This window comes from Manihot esculenta, chromosome 13, assembly GCF_001659605.2.
Source record: "Manihot esculenta cultivar AM560-2 chromosome 13, M.esculenta_v8, whole genome shotgun sequence".
In the NCBI taxonomy this organism is placed as follows: Eukaryota; Viridiplantae; Streptophyta; class Magnoliopsida; order Malpighiales; family Euphorbiaceae; genus Manihot; species Manihot esculenta.
In genome coordinates this window covers 11,843,524-11,867,366 of record NC_035173.2, presented here as the reverse complement: position 1 = coordinate 11,867,366, position 23,843 = coordinate 11,843,524, and the positions used below count along the sequence as shown (strand labels likewise).

Sequence of the window (23,843 nt, the reverse complement as noted above, 5' to 3'; positions counted from 1 at the left end):
TGAAACTCCTTCCTAGCCAACACCAACGTGGCCAAATATGATGCATTGCTGATGGAACTTTAGATTATCAAAGAGGTAAATATACCAAATCCAACTTATTTAGTGACTCACAACTGGTTATGAATCAATGTTAGGTTCACTCCAAGGTCAAGGCTCCCAAAATGTCGTATGAAGAGAAAATCCAAATTCTCTTATTAACCATTGAAGAAGAGCAAAGGAATTGTCAAACTACTCAGATAGCTCACGATGAAAACATTGAGAAAAACACATTGGTAAAAATGGCATCTGCTGGGGAGCAATATCTTTGATAACCCATTCCATTTGAAGTGTTCAGTAGGCCCACCAGAGAGGAAGGCGATGCTCTACCATTTGACGTTAAGACAATATGGATGACTCTCATCCATAATTTCCTTATAGATGGAATAATGCCTGAAGATGAGTTGAAAGCCAAATAGGTAATATGTAAACTTTTGAAATATAAACTAATCAATAGTTGGTTGTATGAGAGGTCTGCTCTTCAACCCTGGGTCAAATGCGTCACCCAAGAGGAAGTCTTACCAATATGGAAGTCATGAGGAAGCCAGATCAATCGCTCGCAAAGCCTTCAGAAAGGAAGTCTATTGGCCTAAAATGATGCAAGATGCAAAGGAGATAGTGCAGAAATGTAAAAAATGTCAAGTCCACTCCACAATTTCTTAGACAATTAGAGAAATGCAGTTTGCGATTAGGAGCCCTTGGCCTTTTTTTAGTGGGCGCTTCATATCCTTAAACCTTTGCTAAAGGCATTAGAGTCAAGGAAATTCACGATCAAAGCAATTGAACATTGTAGCAAGTGGGTTAAGGTTGAAGCAATACAATCCATCACATCAGAGCAAGCGGTCTAGCTAAGGCTGAAGCAATGCAATCCTTCACATCAAAGCAAGTGGTCTCATTCATTAACAAAAAATAATTCACTCAGTTTTGAGCACCTAAGGTCATCATCACCGACAACAACAACACTAAGTTCGTGAGTAAAAAATTCAAGAGATTTGGCAAGAAGTGGGGCATATACTTGAGATTTAGTGCAGGCTACCAACCCATACCAATGAAATGACTGAGGCTTAAAGAAAAGACTTGACAAAGCAAAAAAGTGGTGTCCTAAAGAACTACCCCATGTCCTTCGGGCCTATAGAACTACCTCTCGATTCTCAATAGGGGAAACACCCTTCTCCTAAGTGTATAGGGCTGAAGCAGTAATACCTATGGAGATCCAAGCCAACAGTTTCAGTGTTGAACACTCGGTCCTATCTGAGGACCTGGACATAATGCGCTTCAATATTGACCAAGCAGAGTATAGAAAGGAAAATGCCTTCATTAAAATGGTTGTACATAGATACAAAATGTCTCAATTGTTTAACTCAAAAGTCAAACTCCAAAGTTTTAACATAGGAAACTTGGTCTTAATGAGGTCTAATGTGTTTGGGGGAAATGTTAGGCCTGGTAAGTTGGACGAAAACTAGAAGGGACTTTATAAAGTTTCGAAAGTTATTCGCCTAGGTACTTATAATTTGTCAAAATTAGACAGTCAAGTCATTTTCACTCTTAGAATATTTGTAATTTATGAAAATTTCATCAATAACTTTATTGAGATATTGTTTTTTCATAATTGTTTTTTTTATAGAATGTTAATTACTAAGCTTTTCAACTTATATGAGTAGGAAGAAAAAACCACTTAAGGTAAAGAAGTGCCAAGAAACGCCACAAAACGGGATACCGCCAAGTGAGTCATGAGTGTTGGCCCCTAAAAATTTCTCAAGGCAAAATACCAAGAAGTGCCAAAAAGTGAGTTACCGCCAGCCAAGTCATAGTTGTTAGCCCTTAAAAATCTCTCAAGGCAAAGAAGTGCCAAAAAACAATACAAGGCGGGTTACCACTAGGAGATTCATAGATGTTAGTCCTTAAAAATCTCTTAAGGCAAAAAAAGTCAAGAAACGCTACGAGGCAAATTATCACTAGGTAAGTCATGGGCATTAGAAAATACTAAGGCAAAGAAGTTTTAAGTGCCACAAGCTGCATCACTACAAATTTTAGTTAAGAGCATTAATCCCTAAATAATTCAAAGGTGAGGGATTTTAGTATATTGCTAATACAAAGGATAATCTTGAGTAACATATTTTCTGTTACCGATAGAGTTGCATTCAGTTTGATGCATTCAATTAGATCACATCATATTTGAAGTGTTATTTTTGGGAAAATAAATAGAAGGTTTGATTTATTTAATAGAATTTTTACAAAATTACTGGGAATGAGGGTTATTGATCTCATCCTCCCTAGCTTGAAGACTGGAGATAATGATATCATCATTTACAATATTTTCATTTAATGAAAGTGTTGGGTCTTCATTTCCTACAGGGGCTGGAGGGTCTTCATTGTCTCCCTCGTCCTTATCTTCAAGAATAAGCTCTTTGATCCAGCTGAAGTCCTTGGTAGTGAAGTGCACAACTATCTCCTTTTTCAACGACTCTTGGGCTTCAATATCAAGCTTGCCAGCCCAAGAGGCAGTCTCGTCTGGTTCTTGCTCTAGTTGAGGGACCCTAATGGCTACAGCCCAAGACTCCTCCAACTAGGCTTCCAACTCTAAGATCCTCCCCTCCAGTCCCTGGGACCTCTCTTTCGTTGCCCTTGCCCTCCTTTCAAACTCGGCATTCCCAGGCTATATTTGAGTGAGATTGGCTTGAATTTTCTTACAGGACTCTAAAGTCACCTTCATTATGGCATCAATCTCACTCCCTTGAGTCTTCAATGCCTTGCATCAGCCTTAAACATATCCTTCTCAATTTAGTTTATTCCAAACTAATCCCTAAGTGCCTTCTCCTTCTACCATGCCATTTTGCAAATTATAGAAACTCCATGGTTGCATAAACCCTATAGAAAAAGAGCTCAACTGTAACGACCCGGAAATCCGACCCGTTACCGGCGCTAGGATCCAGATCGGCTTAAGGCCGCCGGGACCCGTAGCAAGCCTACATACCTCTTGTAAACCTGTGGAATCCCATACATAACAACATATACAAGATCTGTAAAAATTTTCTTTTCTCTTATCCAAGCAAAACCTGTGCATGCACAAAATCATACATAAACCCCACACTGGAGTCCTCATCAAATACTCCAATGGGGTATCATCATCATACATAACAGCTTGGATAATCATGGTCATTAACATCATTACTCATTAACCACTCTGTACATAATGGGGATTCACACACCTCTAGGTCAAGCACTACTATAATCCTCAATACATCATCAAATCATTCATTACATTACATGGTCATAAATATTCATTACATCATGTTCATGTCCACTACTATCTATTACAACATACAAGGCTTGACTTCACTCTAGCCGACTTCTTGATCTATCCTGTACCTGCAACTCTGGGGATAAAGGGAATGGGGTGAGCTACTAGAGCCCAGTGAGCAGAAACTAAAAACATTTGTTTTAATTCCTCCATTTTTAGGTATATTATTATTCATTTTATTATTATTATTATCATTTAACTTTTTCTTTCTTGTTCTTATTCATGCTATCATGTATGCGCCATAACACAAACATTTCACAACAAGGATGAACTTGTCACCATTTAGCCCCTATCTTTCTTACTTATACATACCGGGGGCGTAGAGCCGTAGCAGGCACACCCGGACTTCCATAATCTGTCATAGTGCCAGGGGCGTAGAGCCGTAGCAGGCACACCTGGACTCACATAGGCTATCATGACATGCAAGGGCTAATGGATCATTCAACATTCATCCACATCAACAACAAAGTATGCAATGCAACATATTCGTGAATTCTAATGCAAACAACCTAATATTGCATGGCATAATGATGCATGGGCAATGCTTTATGATTCATTCATTTATTCATTTACTTTAAAGCTTAAGGGGTTGTTCCACTCACCTGGTAACTGGAGCTTTAACAACGAACTCTGAACGACTATCTCACAACCGGGGGTCTCGGTTCCTCGGGTCCGAACCTACACAGGTGGACTCAAATGAGGCACCAAACATACATGAATCATGACTCCAAAATACTCCCCAAAGACCCCCTAAAACATCCTGAAACCTCACATGAAATCATGCAAGAAACGGCTAAACAGGGCACTTTCGGCGGCAGGTTCGGCGGCCGAAAGTCCCTCTGCAGCCGAAAGTCATGCAGGTTCGGCGGCACTTTCGGCGGCCGAACCTCCCAGACAGAGACGAAACTCGAGTTTCGGGGGCAGGCTTCGGCAGCCGAAACTGCCTCCACAAGGGGGTTCGGCGGCCGAAAGTCACTTCGGCGGCCGAACCTGAGTTTCTGCCGAAGGGCAGAAACTTGGCTCCCTTGTGTCCTCAGCCTCCAAAACGCCTCAAAACCTGCATAAACTTGTCTCTACACATGCATACACATCATACATCACACCTAGGGGTCTCAAACTATAATATACCCCAACTACAACACTTCAAACCACACATTTCCAACATACATTGTTCAAATCACAACATAAACCTAACAACAAGCCTAAACATGCATTCTACCCCATCAACTTGCATAAAACTTTCATAAAACATAGAAGAAGCATAGATCGAAGCTTACCTCTTGAAGATCGAGAGGAAGAACGACCCTAGCTCGGAAAATGGAGGGATTTAGCTCCAAGACTTCCAAGCTCCAAACTTGCTTAAAAACACTCAAAAACTTTTGTGGAACCTTAAAACTCGAAGAAAATGGTGGGGATTGAAGGAAAAACACAAGATTTGGGAGAGGGAGGTCGGAAGCTTGCTGCGGCTGGAAATGGGAGAAAACTCTCCCATTTCGGCTAAGTGCCCCTTTTATAGGTGGCTGGCCAGGCCACGTTCGGGGGCCGAAAGTGCCTCCGCATGCATGCAAGGTTCGGCGGCCGAACTTGGAGTTCGGCGGCCGAACCTGCATTTCCCTCACTCAAAGTTTTCGGGCGCCTAAAGTCCCTCCGAAAGCATGCATGTTCGGCGGCCGATCTTCGGAGTTCGGCGGCCGAACCTGGGTTTTCCTCTCAAGGATTTTTCATGCAAAAACTCATTTAATTCTTACTTAAAAACATGAAATACATGAAAACATTTCATAAAATCATAGTTTTACCCTTCTAGAGGTTTCCGACATCCGAGGTCCCACCGGACGGTAGGGATTCCGATACCGGAGTCTAGCCGGGTATTACATCAACACTGTCAACCATCTCGAAGTGAGCTCTATCACCTAGCAACATACCGTCCTTGTCATTAATGAAGCAAGTTGTGGTGTGTCAAGGAGGTAGTTGATCTTTGTGAGCGGCTCAATAAGGAGTTATACATTGCTTGACCTATAAAAAGACCTAGCCTTATTCCATCTCTACTTTGCTGGAGGGGGTGGAGAGGAAGGTGGGAGAAAGCTTATAGTTTTTGAAGTAGAGGATCCAATTTGGTGTTGTTGATGAGGGGTGTTAAAACTATGTCGTATTGTTGTTATGAGCTGAGTTTTATATGCACGTGGATGTGCATATGATGTTGTCTGGTATAAAAGGAAGCGATGCTTCCAGAACGATGTGTAACGTCATTTTATTACATTTTGAAATAAAGCTCTCGTCCTTTTCTCTCTCTTTCTTGTTTCTGCACATGGTATCAGAGCCTGAACCCTAACCACGCCGGCACGTCGCCGGTTGAATGCTAGAGATCCTCAGTCCTTTTGAAAGATTTGGTCATGGCGAGCAGTAGCAAGGAACAAAAGGCGACTGGAGCTTCGAAAAAGCTGCAGATCGTGAATATGGGGATGGGAGACCCCTTGAGTCTTCAAACATCTGATCATCCAGGTATGAGCCTAGTATCTGCACCTCTTGTAGGACCTAATTTTAGATCTTGGAGTAGGGCCGTTAAAATAGCCCTAGGAGCCAAAATGAAATTGGGATTTGTCGAAGGCACTACTTCGACACCTAGTAAGGATACTGAGGGTTATGAACAGTGGAAAAGATGCGACTTCATGGTCACATCTTGGATCCTCAACTCCATCTCTAAGGAGTTAGTTGATGGATTTATATACACTGCTTCTGCCAGAGATCTCTGGCAAGAGATCTGTGAGAGGTTTGGAGAGTGCAATGGTCCTATGATCTACGAGTTGCACAGGAAAATATCCCTTATCTCTCAAGAAAATCAGTCTGTGTCAGTCTACTTCACTAAGCTGAAGAGACTGTGGGATGAGCTTGGGTCTGTAGAACCTCTTCCAACATGTACCTGTGGAGCCTCTAAGGCCATAGCTGAAATAACGAACAGGAATAAGCTCATGCAATTCCTGATGGGACTAAATGAGGCCTTCGGGTCGGTGAGAGATCAGGTATTGGGGATGGACCCTTTACCAACTGTCAACAAGGCTTACTCAATGGTAGTAAAATTTGAGTCTCAAAGGGAGATTCTGGGGGCAATGAATCACAACTCAGAATCCCTTGCCCTATTGAATAAGGCTCAAGCTCAGAGTCTGTCCAGACCAAGAAGGTTTGAGGTCAAGAAGGGTCACTGCACCTTCTGCAACATGGATGGCCACACTCGGGAAGGGTGTTTTAGATTGATTGGGTATCCTGATTGGTTCAAGACTAAGAACAAGATAGGAACCCAATCTTTCAAAGGCAATAGAAGCACCAAAGTTATGGCTGTTGTTGAAGGGAACAAATCAGAAGAGGATAACCCTCTGGAGTATCTAGACCCATCAAGTAAAATACATGAATTGACATCCATGCTGACCTCTTTAAAACAAGAAGTTTCTCAGCTTGTAAAGGGGAAAGGGACTCTTGCCCCAAGCACTTCTTATGGATCTGAGGCACATTTCATAGACTTTGCAGGTAAGTCTACTCTCTATAACACTTGCAATGTTGAAATGCAAATTGACTCTGATTGGATCCTAGACACTGGAGCCACAAATCACATGTGTTCAGACAGCAGTCTGTTCACCACTTTGCACCCACTACACAAGCACATTTGTGTGTGCTTTCCAGATGGGAAAACAACTCAGGTTACCCAATCTGGAAAGCTAAATCTCTTTGACAAATTGATTTTAGATGATGTTCTTTATATTCCTCATTTTCAATACAATTTGATTTCTGTTGGTCAATTAATGAGTAGCCATGGATATTGTATAGTAATGTGGAAGGATTATTGCCTTATACAGGACCCACTGAGTAAGAAGGTGGTGGCCATAGGCAAGAAACAAAAAGGCCTCTTCAGGCTGAACCAAATGAGCTTTTCTCATTCTGATGTAAGAAATTATTTGTTTGAAATCATGAACTCTGATGCTGATCTTTACAGCTTTGTAAATAGCTCTATCTCCCAAATGGAGTTGAATAAAGAACATTCCATGCAATTTGAACAGAGACATAAACATGTAGTGACCATGAATGATATGCATGATAGACTAGGGCATGCATCAGTAGGTAAGCTCAAACATGTTAAAGGCATAAATATCAGTAATGAGACCATGAAATGTTGTCCTGTCTGTCCCCTAGCTAAACAAGCCAGATTACCCTTTCCCAGAAGTCACACCTTAGCCTCAAAACCTTTTGAATTAATTCACATTGATATATGGGGGCCATATAAGACCAGCTCTATCACTGGAGCTAAGTTCTTCCTCACCATTGTTGATGATTATAGTAGAGCTGTGTGGACTTTTATGATGCACTTAAAAGGTCAGACTTTTAGTTTGACTAAACACTTTATACACATGGTAGAGAATTAGTTTAATACCACCATCAAAGTCATTAGAAGTGACAATGGAAAGGAGTTTCTAAGCCATAATTATAGTTCTTTGCTTATGAGTAAGGGGATTAAGCACCAAAGATCCTATCCGTACACTCCACAACAGAATGGAATTGTGGAGAGGAAACACAGACACATACTTGACACTGCTAGAGCCTTGAAAATGCAATCACAAGTCCCTATCCAATTATGGTCAGAATGTATATTAACTGCTACTTACCTAATCAATAGAATGCCTATGGAGCATTTTAATTGGTCCACACCTTATGAAAGGCTCTATGGGATATCACCTAACTATTCTCACCTGAGAAAGTTTGGTTGCTTGTGTTTTGCTACTTCTGTGGGAACTCAGAAAGACAAATTTCAAGAAAGAGCCATTAAAGCTGTGATGATAGGTTATGCCAGCACACACAAAGCCTATAAGCTTTATAACATCAGTGATAAAACCTTCTTTATTAGTAGGGATGTCGTTTTCCATGAAAACATATTTCCCTTCCAAAACACTAATCTGATTGAGAACTCTGTGGTTCCTATTCCTGTGATTGAGAATGATTGCCCAGATGTTGATTTTTGTCCATCTGGTCACACCAGTGATAACATACAGAAATATCCTTCAGTTAGAAGGACCCAAAGGCATAGGTAAGCGCCTGTGTGGATGCAAGACTATGTAAACTCCCAACAAGCATCCTTCATGATCAATAATCCCTTACATCATTCTTACATTTGCAATATCAATAAGGTCACTGAACCTTGTACTTACACTCAAGCATCTAAGGATGCACATTGGGTTGAAGCCATGAAGCAAGAGCTTTAGGCCCTGGAAAATAATAACACCTGGGTGCTCACTAATTTACCTAAAGGAAAAAAGGCAATAGGCTGTAAATGGGTCTATAAAGTAAAATTTAAGCCAAATGGGGATGTAGAGAGATATAAGACTCGGTTGGTGGCTAAGGGCTACAACCAAATTGAGGGGTTGGATTACAAAGATAGATTTTCACCTGTGGCCAAGCTTACAACTGTAAGAATTCTCATTGCTTTTGCTACTTCCAGACAATGGCCAATTTTCCAATTGGATATAAATAATGGCTTTTTACATGGATATCTTGATGAAGAGGTGTACATGACACCTCCCCAAGGTTATCACAGAGCCCAGCCAGGGCAAGTTTGCTTGCTTAAAAGGTCATTATATGGGCTTAAACAAGCCTCTAGACAGTGGAACATTGAATTTATCAATTTCCTCAAAAATTTAGGCTTTGTGCAGTCCTCACATGATCACTGCCTCTTTACCCAGCATACTGGTACTGTAACTTTGATACTGCTTGTGTATGTTGATGATATTATTTTAACTGGAAACTCCATTAATGCCATTACTGAGTGCAAGCTTGCTTTACATTCAAAATTTACTATCAAGGATTTGGGACCTATGAAATATTTTTTGGGCCTAGAGGTTGCTAGATCCTCTCAAGCAACTTTACTTAGTCAAGCTAAGTATATTTCAGATATATTGAAAGATGCAGGCATGTTTCACTGTAAACCTGTCTCTTGTCCTTTGCCTCAAGGCTTACATTTGTCTCCTGAATCAGGAGAGCTTTTTGATAAACCTGATTTATATAGGAGACTTCTTGGCAGGCTTCTTTATGTCAATCTTACAAGGCCTGATATATGCTATGCTGTGCAGCACTTGAGCCAATTTATGAGCATGCCCCGAAGACCTCATTGGGAGGCTGCTTTACACGTGCTTCGATATCTTAAGGGCTCCTTACATCAGGGGCTTTGTTTTCCTGTAGATACTGATCTATCTTTAAATGCCCACTATGACTCTGATTGGGCGGCTTGTACTTATTCCAGAAAGTCACTCTGTGGATATTGCATATACTTGGGTCCTTACCTTATTTCTTGGAAAACAAAGAAACAGCCTACTGTTTCAAAATCCTCAGCTGAAGCTGAATATCGTGCAATGGCTAACACTGTGTGTGAACTTCTCTGGATTAGCTATATTTTGCAGGATTTGCAGGTTCACATTCAACTGCCCATTCCGCTGCATTGTGATAGCAAAGCTGCCATGCATATTGCTGCCAATCCAGTCTTCCATGAGCGCACGAAGTATATTGAAATAGACTGTCACCTGATCAGAAATCAATTTCAACGGGGATTTATATTACCTCACTATCTCACTACTGAGGATCAGTTGGCCGACATATTCACCAAGGCTTTACCAGCCTCTCGCCATGGCACTCTAACCCGCAAGTTGAATCTTCTGCCCTTACCAGCTTCAACTTGAGGAGAGGGTGTTAAAACTATGTCGTATTGTTGTTATGAGCTGAGTTTTATATGCACGTGATGTGCATATGATGTTGTCTGGTATAAAAGGAAGCGATGCTTCCAAAACGATGTGTAATGTCATTTTATTACATTTTGAAATAAAGCTCTCGTCCTTTTCTCTCTCTTTCTTGTTTCTGCACAAGGGGAGTTGATATGATGAGATGATTGGGTCTCATTAATAGTAGCCCGTAGATGTTTTGGCCAGGATCATTCTCTATAAAAAGAGCTTTTCTCTTCTTAGAAACACAGGTAGATTCTGTTAGTTTTTTTTTTCCACCCGCCATATATGTACAAATGAAAAGTCAGTAAGTATTACAAGACAGTGATAAAGTTTTTTTTTTTTTTTTGTGGTTTCCTTGAGTTTAGGACACTTTTACACCGTTAGCCATGGGTTGGTCTCTCACCTTCTTTGTTGTTTATTGGTTTTGACCTTAAGTTTAGGCTACTCTGGCTCGGTTAGCCATTGGTTTATCTTTCGCCCTCTCGGCTGGTTATTGGTTTTGAACCTGAGTTTAAGCCATTATCGCTTGATTAGTAGCTGATTGGTCTTTCGCCCTCTCCACCTATTGGTTTTGCCATATCAGCACTATATTTCTCATAGTGATAGTAACATCGAACTTCCTTTGAGTATATAATTTCTTTAACTAATCCACAGGCTTCAGCTCCTCACGGGAAGGGCTTTTTCCCTCTTTTCTAATTTTTGGCGAAGAAATTTCACTCTGTTTAGAGGTTTTCAAATCCACTAGACATTCGGTTCCTAGCCAGAAAAAACTTGTTCATCCATAATTGATCCAAATGTCTTCCTATTATAATGGAACGAATATCATGAATCATCAGGGTCTCTCCATCACCAGATTTTTTTTTTTGGTTAGGAGCACGATTGGAGTAGGAACATGTATTTGAGTATTTGAGGAATTTGAAGAAGATGAAAAGGAGCTTGAAATTTTTTAAAGAATTGGAAGAATTTGAAGATAAACTATGCACATAGTGAATAAAAGTCTCTGAATTAGGAGAAAAAAAAAAAGACAACTGGTTTCTCTAACTCATTCTCAATAAAATCAGAAAATTAGTAAGAAGGATGCAAAATTACCGATAATGGAGATGAGAATAGAAATGGTGAAAATAAAAGCATAGAGAAAAAAGATGCAGTAAGCAAAGTGAAGCAAAGTGAAGCAAAACTGAAAGAAGATGTAAAGATTAACATTTAACAATAGGGATAATAATGACGAGTAGTAAATGAATTGGGAGAATAAGACGTCAGTTCTCAAATTAGATGAAGGTAAAAACAACATGTAAGTACAACCATTGAAAATCTTACACATGTAAGCCAATTGGAAAAAACATATTTTTTCAAATTTAAATAATCGAATACTAGTGAAGGGATTTCTGATATGACTTGTACTTTGCTTGTCTAGTAAAAAGACTTTTTGATTAAGCGTCATTGTCTCTTAATAATGATGTGGGCGTGGCTCGACCATCGCCCCCTTTGATTTGGTTAAACAATGTGACCTGATTACAACTTAATGTGATATTATATTAGCCCTTGAATACTCATGACTCTGAATAAATAAAACTCGATTGTCATGGACGAACCAAGTAATTATCATTTCACCATCGTTGACAATTGTTGCAAGATCAAGAAAATCTCCATAAATGTAAATCCATTATCTACTAGTTAGTAATCGTAAATTTTACGATAAAAGGATGATAAATTTTATCTTCTTATAATATAAAATTAATTAAATATCAACATCTAATGCATGCAATTCTAATTACTCAAAAAATAAATTTTACTATTAACTCGCTCAATTCATACAAATTATTGATTTGAGCAGCAAAGTGATTGTTAATGAAATACCAACCATTTCACTTACTTTTTTATAAATTACTAATAGTTAAAAATCGATTAAAAGGTCAAAAACTCTCTTAGGTAATATATATATATATATATATATATATATAGTTTTCATAGTTTTATAAATCGATTAAAAATGTCATTAACATATGAAATATTTTGTATTCACAAGTTTAGTATGGTGAAAAGTGTATCTGAGTAAATTTGAGAGATTTCAGATTCTACTCTCTTAGTTTTCGATTCTCATTTCAAAAAATATATATATATAAAATACTTTAATTATTTCATTTATTTTTGAATATATTTACTAAATGATAAATTTTTCACTATTAATAATTTTTTTAAAAAATTGAAATATATTTATAGTTACTAATCTCTAAAATGTATTTTATTTTTTAAAATATTAATAATTAAATAAATGGAGAAACCATTTTTTTTTAAAATGAAAAATTAAGGTTTAAGAAATTTGAATGAATTTTTTAAAAATTGTGACTCGCCTGTTTAAAACAAAATTATTCAACAACTTAAACATGTTTTTGCCATTAAAAAATTGAATGAATCCGTTAATAATACTCTATCCACGTGACTAATATAGACTTACTTTCTCGTTATACATATATATATATTAAAAATATAATTTTTTTTTACTGTAATTATCTTGTCAATATTTTTTAATTATGTCAAAATAATTAGACTGCTATTTTCAAAAGGGATGAGTATTAACAATAATAACTCTGTTTATTAATAGAAAGCGGACCAGAGAAGACCAGCGCAGAGCTCAGCTGCCTTCTTCCGCCATTACTCGCATCTATATTTCTTTCGGCATTCCCTCCAAAGTCAACTCGATCCTCAAAACTATATTCCTACAACCACCTTCCTCCGCCATGGAAACCCGCCAACTCGACCAACTCGACCCGGACCCTCCGCTCCCGCGCCTCCGTGTCCAACCCTCTTCCCCTCCTCGCGTTCCCATAACCACTCCCATCCCCTCCTCTCACCGCCGCATAGCCATCGCCGTTGATCTCAGCGACGAAAGTGCTTATGCTGTTAAGTGGGCCGTTAAAAACTACCTTCGCCCGGATGACTCCGTCATCCTCCTCCACGTGCGTCCTACCTCCGTCCTCTGTGGTGCTGACTGGGGCTCGATCAAGCTCCACATCAACGATAATAGCGATGGGGCACCTCTAGACGAAAGTGATCAGCAGAAGCTGGAAGATGATTTTAATAATTTCACTACCACGAAAGCCAATTCCCTAGCGCAGCCGCTGGTTGAGGCGCAGTTTCCATTCAAAATCCATATAGTCGAGGACCATGACATGAAAGAAAGGCTATGTTTGGAGGTGGAGAGGCTGGGGTTGAGCGCAGTTATAATGGGGAGCAGGGGTTTTGGGGCTGCCAGGAGGAATAGTAAGGGGAGGCTAGGAAGCGTCAGCGATTATTGTGTGCATCATTGCATTTGTCCGGTGGTGGTTGTGAGGTGCCCAGATGAAAAGGAGGGGGAGAGCGATGGTGATGGTGGAAAAGAGGGTAGTGTAAAGAAAGGGATAATTGGAAAGGAGGTGGAGCTTCATCCTGTGCCTGAGGAGGACCAGGAATATCATGATGCCTCTGATGAGCAGAAAGGTTTGTTTTCTTTTTCTCAAACTTCCATACTTCAGAAAGCTTTTCTCCTTTGAATTTACCATTTTATCAGCTATATCATCACATTTATGACCTGAGCTCATGGACTTGGGCTACGGAAAACTGCTTTGCGGGAGAAGACTACGTATATCAACCCTCCCATAACCCCACAAATGTTGGATTACTTTATGCACCGTATCACTTTGTTTTTTCTATCTTAATCCTCTCTTATGTGAATTTATTGCCATTATTATTGAGTTCTGTTGTTCCTGGTTTTGGTGATTAATTGATTGACAGAGTTTATGTTAAATTACATTGAAAAATGAGGTTTATCATGAATGGGTTGCCTTTATGTGGCAATTGATTCCCTCAACAATGAGATGCAGTTTTCTTTTGTCCCCTTTTAATTAATGTTGTTTTGGGCTCCAATATTAAGTGGAAAAGGAAATAAGAGCATGATTAAAGAAAGAGCAAAGCTGGAAACATAAATTCTTCCTTTTGTTTGAATGAATAGTACCATTTGACTTGGTTTACAATAGGGTTCTGTTTACTGGCGTTCAATTGTACTACTTCTCTTTTTCATTCCTTAATTTAGCATTTGTAATAAATTTTTCATTGGTTACTGATTCATTTCCAGTGATATTATCTGTGATTGTTATTTTTCGTGCACATCTGGTTAGATTGTCATGAAGCTTGGAAGAGTGGCTCATGAAAATAATTTCCGATCTTTGTTTTTTTTTGGTAAATTATTATGATGCCCCTCAGGTTTGCTATTATTTGTCAGCTTGTCCTTATATTTTCATCTGGTGTTAATTTCCCAGATGAGCTAGTCTAAAGATTTGGATTTTAGGTTTCCATTTGGAAAATTTAATTTTAAGAAGAGGTTATATTTGTCTTTAAATAAATTTATCTCTCCTAGGACTAATTTTAAAATACATTGACTAGTGGAAAATTATTTTAATTTTGGATGGAAGGACTTTTTAGTAGATGGAATCAAGGTCTAAGGACTTTTTAATATGAATGTTAAAATATAGGGACAAACTGATAAATAATGGCAAACCATAGGGACTTGAGGGTAATTCAACCTTCTCTGTTTACCTTCTTTTTGACATTCAGCTTTAGGCTAGCTCGAGTTTCAAAGTGGTAAAGATGATTTATTTACTAACCCAAAAATGTTTTCAAATATACATGTGGATTGCTTAAACTGTAATATTTGAATTTCTTGTGAGTAGCATGTGCTGCATTTTAATAATTTCTCATCCTGTTATTATGCTGTTTGATATTTTCATACATCTTGTCCTCAGGATAGTATAATAATACAGGATTAATTTTCTATTATGATCTTAATTTTGTAATTTTAGTTGGTATAAATATAATGAGGCCGTTGTGTTAAAAAAAGAATAGGGGTAAATCGTAGGGGAAAAAGGTCCGACGGAACTTGATTTCGATCAGATGTAATAAACTTGACCAAATTCATCACCATCCTTAATATAAAAAAAGGGGAGTTAGATGCTGTGACCTTGTTGTGTGTGTATGAATTAAAGTTTTAATATACATGTTACGAGAAGTCTTTTCTTGGGAAATTAATAATAAAGGAAAAAAAAAATGGAAAACCTTATTTGGGCAAGCAATGGTTTATACAAAAATTGCTTGTGGATGTAAACTTACTGTCCTCTCCTAAACCCATAGGCATTGGATGCTATTAGTAATTGATGTCTTTAAATCAATAATGTTATCTTTGTTGTCAAAGATATAAATATATGTGACTAGCTTAGTATTATGAGACAATCATCTAATGGAGTTTAGTTGCTATTGCCATTTGCCAAGAACTTTGCAGCCTGCACCTATTAAACTATCCGTCCATCTGATACAAATGAACCCCTTGAGATTTGCAAATAGAATCTTATGCTGTTCAATTACAGCACTTCACAGTATCCATTCAGCCATAGGTCATCAGGTGTTTTTTCTCATATCCTCTTCAGAATTCTTTCTGCAATTCTATTAATTTTAATTGAACATAGAGCAGCCAGTAATTGTGTACCTGTCACTATTAGCATTCTCCCTTTAGGTTCTTAATTTTTATTCTCATCCGTTCTCTTTGTTTTTGCTGACTTTTCAGTTTCTTTAAGACACTGGTAACCAAAAAAAATTCCTGTTCATCGTAGGTCAATGGGTTATTTTTTAGCACATATCCCAATCTGTTCCATATAGGATATCTGTGCTGAGAAGAAGAATTACCAAACATGGGACTTAAACTTGTTTTGTATTTGGTGCAATTTGTGACTAGGAGATCTTTTCTGTATAGCATCTTCGTAACCTATCTATTCTTCTTCTTTTGATGATGCTTTTAAAATTCATTTTGCATATCTACATCTGATGGTTAGGATGTTGGTGAATATTTGTTATTCCCAAGTATATCTTCCATTAGGCAATTCTCCTTTCATCCCAAAAAAGACAGATCTGTTTGTTTTTTTCATATGAATTAAGAAAATATAGTTAATATAGTTAAAAACAATAAATTTTATATTATCTTTCCTTTCCTTTACTAATTTATTCTTGAAATTAATAAATTATATATTTCAAAGCATATTAAATATGAGTATATTAGGAAGTTGATTAGTAAATTACTATCTCAGGCCTGTAACTTGGCACAAATACAAAAAGGAAAACAAGCATATCTTTATGAGACAAGGACCTATTATTACTCCTCTTGTTTGTTCTCCTGACATATTTATGATTGTTCACAACTTTATCTAATTCTTTTCGACACTCTTTTGTTGGCAGATTTTTAGCAGTCCCAGGGTGAAGGCGAGATCCCCAATTATAGGTAATGCTCATACTGATTTTTTTTTTTTTTAAATCTTGATCTTTTAGATCTTTGGTCTTTTCCCTTGTTAGTGAGAGAATGAAGGGGTGCCTCTTTCCTTTTTCCTTTTTATTTTTCCTCCTTTTGTGTTTAGTCATTAATGAGGGCACTGATTGTTTCTGCTGAGAGGTTGCCCTCTTTCCCTGTTTTTTAGCATTACTACAGAACAGTAAATATGATGTTAAGAAGAAGCATCTCTGTGACTTGGAAAATAATCCAATAATTTTCTTGTTAATTTTCTCTTCTTTCTTCTTAAATGTCATATCCAATATGCTTTATGCATTATATCCAAAACCTTTTCTTTTTCCACCTGAGCAAACATGTGATCATACTCAGTAATTGAGATGCTTGTTTTTCAGTGGTTAATGGATTTTGATTATTACAGTTTGCAGCTAACAATTAACGAACGTGAATACAGTTCAAGGCAATGAACAGCAAAGAACTTCCAGAAGAGTTTGATGTAGAACTTGTTGTTGGTGAGCAATGGGATTGTTGCCTTGTACATATGGATGATGAGCGCAATGTTGGTTTACATATCTGTTTCTCTTTTCTAGCATACTTTCTGGCCTAAGTTTTAGGGTTGCTTTGAGAATGCTACCACCCTTTTGATTGTATAACATTGTCTTGGTTGAACTGCCTTTTGGGTTGTATACATTCTTCCAAAGCTTTGTGTATGGTTTTTACTCGATATTGTTTGCACTTTGTCTATTTAGATTTAGATTTTGTGAAATTGCCTTTATGCACTCTGCATGGTGGTTTCAATTTTCTTCATGGATCACATACAAGGACCAGGCCCTTTAATGTCCTCATTCTTCATATTTGTTTATTGAAACCTACACAGTGGCTAACTATTTGATCCTTGTAATTTTACAAAGTTAACATATTAATTCTTGCCGTGAGAAAACAATTATAGACTTTAGGGGCTAGCATTTGGTTGGTTGGGTTTAAAATCGAATTGAATTGGTTGGTTGGGTTTAAAATCGAATCGAATTGAATAAATTGAAAATTAAAATTTTGATATTTATAAAAATCGAATCAAATTAATTTTAATCAGAAAGTGAATTGAATTAAATTGGTCTTATTCGATTTGATTCAGTTTGATTTGATCTGATCAGTTTGATGTTTTAATAAATTTTTTATTTTTTACGCTTTATTTTTAAATATTTTAAAATTTTAATTGGAATATTTTAATCATTTAATATCTATATTATTGAAAATAATATATTATTATCACTAATCGATTCGATTTGATTTTTTGATTTTTTTCTGATCAAAATCAAATCGAATCGAAATAATCAAAATTTTTGAAATTAAAAATCAAATCGAACCAAAATGAATAAAAAATCAAACTGAATTTTTAAATTAATTCGATTTGATCCACTTTATTCTTTAAATTAATTTTAGTTAACTAAAGAAATTTAAAATAAATGATGAGTGATTATTATTTATTTTAAAATAATTATCATAATAAATTATGAAGGATAATTATATTTTTAAATGATAAATATTTTTTTAAAACTTTGATAACACAATTATTTTTTATAAAAATGAGATTTTATAGATAAATTTGAAAATTTATAAATAATAAATTAAATTAACTTAACAAATAAATAATAATTTAAATGTATTGAAACTCATTCTTTATTTTTTTTATAAAAAAAACTACAAAATTATTTTTGTCTGCTAAATTTTTTTTTCTCGAGGTTTAGATTAGCAATGGCCAGAATAGATTGATAAAGATAAATTTTAAAATTTTGTAAAATATTTAAAAAATTCAAAGGTGAAAAATATATAAGTGGGATTTTTGCATTAATTTGGAGTTACAAGATTTGAGATAAGATATTCACAATATTCGGTTGATGGTGTAAAAATCATTAAAAGTAATCTATTTAAATTCAATAAAAATATATTACGTATAAAATGAATAGGATCGAAGTTATAAAAAAAATTAAAAAGAGATTTTTAAAAAAGTAAAATTAAAATAATTAAAAAAATAATAAAAAAAATCAAATTAATGCCATGAAAATAAATTTCGTAATTAATTTATGAGAATAAAAATTAAAATTTATTTCAATTAAAAATTAATTATAGAAACAAAAACATTTTTATTTATTCTCATAGATTAATTTTAATTATGAAATACTCCATATAACCAATCACTACTTAGACATAAATTAATTAAATATAAATTAATTAAAAATTATTCACTAATTAAAATGACATAAATTAATTACGAAAGATTCGCTAATTAACCATAATCAATAAATAATTCAAAGAATAGACCATATCATCGCCTTAGAGATCTAATTTTAACCATCTCTAATTTTAACCAATATCTCTCTAATTTTAACTAACAAATCAAACACGTGGTGAATTTAAACCTAAACAAGATATGAGAATTTAGGATCAAAGCCAAAAGTTTCATATATTAAATGCAAAATGCAGCATTAACCAAACTTAAGTGTTTAATTGATTATTGAGTCACCAGCAACATTAAAATTAAACATGTATCTATCACATACCACAAACACAGTACATCAAGAGAAATGATAATGCTGAAACAGAAAATCAAAAAACGAAACTCAAAACTGATGGACATAAAGAAATCCAAAAGCATGAGAAATCATCCGAGTACCAAGAATTCCTCATCTTTGTGAAATGAGAATGTGGGTAGATAGAGCAACATAATGTCGACGATTGATCATTGCTTTCATTTCACTCGAAGGACCATTTGAATGAAACCACGGCTTTATTACCAGGACAACCAAAAACTTCCAAGTAGCATAATTGACTCTTGAAGTCATAACAGATCATCTCACAGGACTCTCAAAGTTCCCTCACTTCGACTCCTGCGAATTGACCTCTCTGATCTATAGTTAAGATGTTTGCCACTGATATCAAAATAATGATGTCGATGGTCGGTTGTTGCCTTAGTTCCAGTTGGTGGCAAACGAGCGTTCCTACCCCTGGACCTCTTTGGTGAGCCCACAGCTTGATTTTTACGACCATGAATCGTTGATGATGTCAGCCTAGTGCCAGCTTGTCCGTGGCCACCCTTCCGTGCTCCTTTGTTATCTGACCTCTGGCCACGCTCAAACTGATGGGCATTGATGCCCAGCCTTACTACTCTGTCTGCAGCATCTTTCAATGTGCTGACTTTAATTGGCTGCCTGTTGAAGTAAAGAAGATGGGGAAGAAGGCCTTGTAGATGTTTCTTAAGTTGTTCATCTCCAACATTTTTCTGCGCTGGATTTCCTTCCAAGCTAATGGCTTGCAGGGAATTGTAGTTTGCGGCGAGTTGGCCCAAACATTTGGCAGTAGAGATTTTGTTGAAACGCAGATCCAATACTGTTAGTTTTAGCAGACGGTGGAGGCCCTCTACCTCACTTATTTTGTTTCCAGCCAAGTACAACTCTTTCAGAGAGGAACAAGAAGCCAGACCTTTTAAAATAGAAATGTCAAAAAAAAAAAAGAAAATAGCTACAAGAATCAACATTTGGAGATGCAAGCAGTGTGGAAATATAAAGGATAAATAGAACAAAGATATAGAAAAGCTAACAACTATTAAGTTACAGTTTATCATATGACATACCATGCCCAATTCTGAATATCCGGTTGTAGCTCAAGTTCAGCACTCGAAGTCGGGTGAGTTCCCGCAAACCCTCAATAGTGGAAATATTGTTTTTTGACAGATTCAACATATGAAGTCCTCGTGGGAGGGCGCCAGCAGATATTCTTACTGAAAAGAGCACAAAAGCAAATATTCAGACAGGTAATACTAAGATTATTTCCCCCAAATTCAAGACCATTTGATAGAAGACAAGGAGAGGGAAAAAAGGTAATGATGCTAATAGAGATGCAAACCTATGGAATTTCCAGATAGATTAAGCACCCTCAGGCTAACAAATGCACTAAGATATGGGATCACTGCAAGCCCGTGGTTTGACAACTGAGCTGTGGTAGCATTGGCACTCAAACAAGAGATGTATTTTTTAGCAGCTTCCATGCCAGGAGTTACATTAGTATCCACCCTTGTGCCCCTCAAACCACTGATGACAGTGGAATCTCTATTCAGTGGACGATTAGTATCTGTTAATTCATTACTGCCTTCCAATGGGCTGCAGTGTTGAAGATCAATAATCCACTCCTCAATCCGCTTCATTTTAAAATCCCTGTTTGGTAATTCATCATACAGCCCACTGGGGGATTTTCTGTGGAGGATTGTTGCCATGTTTACCTCATCTGCAACTGGTATTATCCAGTCTTTTGCAGAAGCTGAATAATTGTAAGGATCATAACCATCATCAAGAGAAATTTCAAAATTATTTTTCTCAGTTTTAGAATCATTATAATTTCTTTCTTGTTCTTGCATCACCTGCATTTCGACTTCACAAAATGAAACCTCCTTCCACCTCATGTGTAGCATATGTAAGTCCTCACAAGATCTCGCACGAGGTGCTTGACCAGAAGAGAGAGAGGAAGAGCGAATATCGGGCAAAGAGGATGATTTATCAATCATTGGAGGTGTAGAAGGCATAGGATTTCTAGATTCATTGCCACCTTCACTAGATACCAGAACTTCAGAATTTTCAGGGCCTTCCTTCTCTGAATGCCGAGGATCTTCAATTGAGAGGATAGATTTACCATTGACAATATCAGAACCAAATTGGGCAGTCTGTGATTGTGGAACATTTTCCCGATCGCTGGTTGTGCTTACTCCTGCATCCTTGGTGCAGTATGGTCCACCAATCCCATTTTGATCAAGGGAATCACTAGAAAGCCCTTGATCAGTGTCATCCTCAATATCATTTTCACATAGAATTCTTCCCTCATGGCATAATCCACTTCCCAGAGATTGACTTTTCTTAATAAGGCCTTTCTGATGGAATCGGGTGTCATTCCCTATAATTTCTTTGCCCTTAATTTCCTCTGCTTTCCAGCCCTGTTCAACAAACACAGAACTTGTAACACTCTTGATGCTGCCAGTATTTTCAGTATCAGCTTGCACCTTCAGCAATGATGAATTTAAGCTTGTGGTCTTAGATGGTGCCGTAAGAGCTTTAATTCGAGAAGAGTCTTGTAAGTTCTTACGCATTGATTCAACAGAAGTATGGAAGGGTTTCTAAGTGAGAAAGAAAACACCAGTTAATAAAAATATACGGAACATGAGAAAAATGATACTAGCATCAACTGTTAGTGATTCTACCACATACCTTTGGTTTCTGTGAATGAATATGTGAATTGAAGCACGAAAACCTAACCATTTTGGCAACACTGCAAAAGCTACATCCACTTCTATTCTTGTATTACATAAAAATTTTAAGGCTAGAGAACTATTCTATTTTGAGCATCAATTTTCAGAAGCCTGAAACAAGTACCAAAGTTAACTAATGTAGACTGTCAAATAAAATCAAGCTTCTGGGAACCTAGCAAAATGTGACCTTAGCCATAATCAAGAGACAAACCCTCTGAAATACGACACAATCTCCAAACATGACATGACCTTGATCTCCTCAAGACACAGAGCAATATTACTCCGTCATCGCCCCACACCCACCTAGAGGTGCGAGAAGACTTAAAATTTGTTACAGCGGCCAGAGTGAACCAAAATCTTTGCCAATTATCAAAACCCAATCCGTATTATGCATAAAAGATGCTGGCCTGACAACCAAGAGAGCAAAGAAAAAAGAAACACGTTAGCCTCTCGTAAAGCATTACTCATTCAGAAGAAAAAAAAAATCAAATTCAAAGGATACCACGTATACGCATGATATAGCTACCGTTACTGAAAATTTAGCCACACATAGAAACACAGGAAGCCACTGATGCAGCTAACTCCAATAAAAAACAAATCGAAAATTGATCATATCGACCATTTGAATTGCAAGATTAAGAACAACACCGTATTCCCATCGTTACATTAAAATTCAAACATTTACGTATCAAAATTTCATAATCTCTTCTACCAACAAACAAAACTACGAATTTATTCAACAATTTAACAATGGAAATTGATCAGACCAAGCAGAAGCATCTATTAAAATTTGAAACAAACTAGGAAAGAAATAAAAAATATAAAATTAAAAGAAGACCCAGACCGGAATAAATTCATATAGGTGCAGAAATACATCGCGAACAAAACCAAGAAAAAAACAATCAAAAAAACAAAAGGAGGCGAGAGAGATTTAACTTACCTCTCTTTAGCCAGATTGTGATGTGGATTCTAAGCTATTAGAGAAGCTTACGTAGTTGTTCTTCTTCAGCCACCACAAAAGATAAAAATAGAGTTTTCCTTTTCCCCTTTGAAGGAACGGCGTGTGGTGAAGCTTCAATGTCTAAACCTAAGTTTGTTTTATTTACGCTTCAAACGCGCACCTATCATTTTTAATTAATTTATATCTAATATACATATACAAAAATCAGCGGTTGTGATTTTCTTTTATTTTACATGTTAAAATATAAGGAAACAAGCTTGAAATTATATTCAAATTTTATGCTAGAGATAAATACATAAAAAAATTTGTAAATTATAGAGCTATTCAGTACGGTGTAATCAGTTTTCGATTTAAATAAAAAAATTAATCGAATTAAATAAATTTAAAAATTTATTTTAATTTTTTATTAAATTTAATTTGATTTTAATTTTTAAAATTTTAATTATTTTAATTCAATTTAATTTTAATTTAAAAAAATTGATAAAATTAAATTAAATTGATTAATCAGCAATACTATATTATTTTTTATTATATTAAATTGATTAGTGTGCAATGCTATATTATTTTTTATTATATAAAAAATTATGCTATTATTAAAAATAAAATATTTCAATTGAATTTTAAAATATTAAAAATAAAGGATAAAAAAATTAAAAAAATAAAAATAAAAAATTTAATAAGAAGTCAAACTAATAAAATCAAACCAAATCAGCTCAGTTCGATTCAGTTGGATTTCTATTCAATTTCAATTTGATTTGATTTTTATAAATACTAAAATATTAATTTTTAGTTTATTCGATTTGATTTTGAATTAAACCGATTGAATGCTTGACTCTAATTATTAATAAAAAAAAACACACAACTTTATATTTTTTTCATATATATAATCAAAAAATTTTAATTATAGATAAAAAAAACTCCACTTTTCAAATTTGGTATAATTGTATCAAATTTTAAAATTAATTTTGACAACATTTAAATTATTACACATAGCACTCTAGGTGTTATTTTGCATAATCCACATAAGTAACTTCATTACTAAAGTTAAACCTAAAGTTGATAGCCTAAACTTCCATTTAATTAAAATCCCCAAATTCGAAAAGTGAAATCTCTTATTCTATCTCTATCACATAAAGAGGAAGAGATAAGCTCTTTTATTCCTACATGATTAATTAATCTCTCTCAGTATTAGCTCAGTC

At 36.0% G+C, this 23,843-nt stretch overlaps 2 protein-coding genes across 3 annotated transcripts; one reads left to right on the top strand and one right to left on the bottom strand.

Annotated features, from left to right (window-relative positions):
• Positions 1-12,674: 12,674 nt before the first annotated feature.
• LOC110629580 (universal stress protein PHOS34-like) lies at positions 12,675-17,117 on the top strand. Of its 2 annotated transcripts, none has more exons than XM_043949945.1 (3): positions 12,675-13,566; positions 16,348-16,390; positions 16,848-17,117. In XM_043949945.1, the coding sequence occupies exons 1-2, from the start codon at positions 12,828-12,830 to the stop codon at positions 16,353-16,355; spliced, it is 747 nt and encodes a 248-aa protein (XP_043805880.1). In that variant the 5' UTR covers positions 12,675-12,827; the 3' UTR covers positions 16,356-16,390; positions 16,848-17,117. The 2 variants fall into 2 exon arrangements, with proteins under 2 accessions (XP_043805880.1, XP_043805879.1); XM_043949944.1 differs by having other exon boundaries at positions 12,677-13,566; positions 16,815-17,117.
• A 1,759-nt stretch (positions 17,118-18,876) lies between these two features.
• On the bottom strand, positions 18,877-22,802 carry LOC110629228. The gene is made up of 5 exons (XM_043949692.1): positions 22,624-22,802; positions 21,643-22,090; positions 20,294-21,551; positions 20,022-20,168; positions 18,877-19,870 (listed from the first exon to the last, which is right to left on the bottom strand). The coding sequence occupies exons 2-5, from the start codon at positions 21,691-21,693 to the stop codon at positions 19,245-19,247; spliced, it is 2,082 nt and encodes a 693-aa protein (XP_043805627.1). The 5' UTR covers positions 21,694-22,090; positions 22,624-22,802; the 3' UTR covers positions 18,877-19,244.
• Between the last annotated feature and the right edge of the window lie 1,041 nt (positions 22,803-23,843).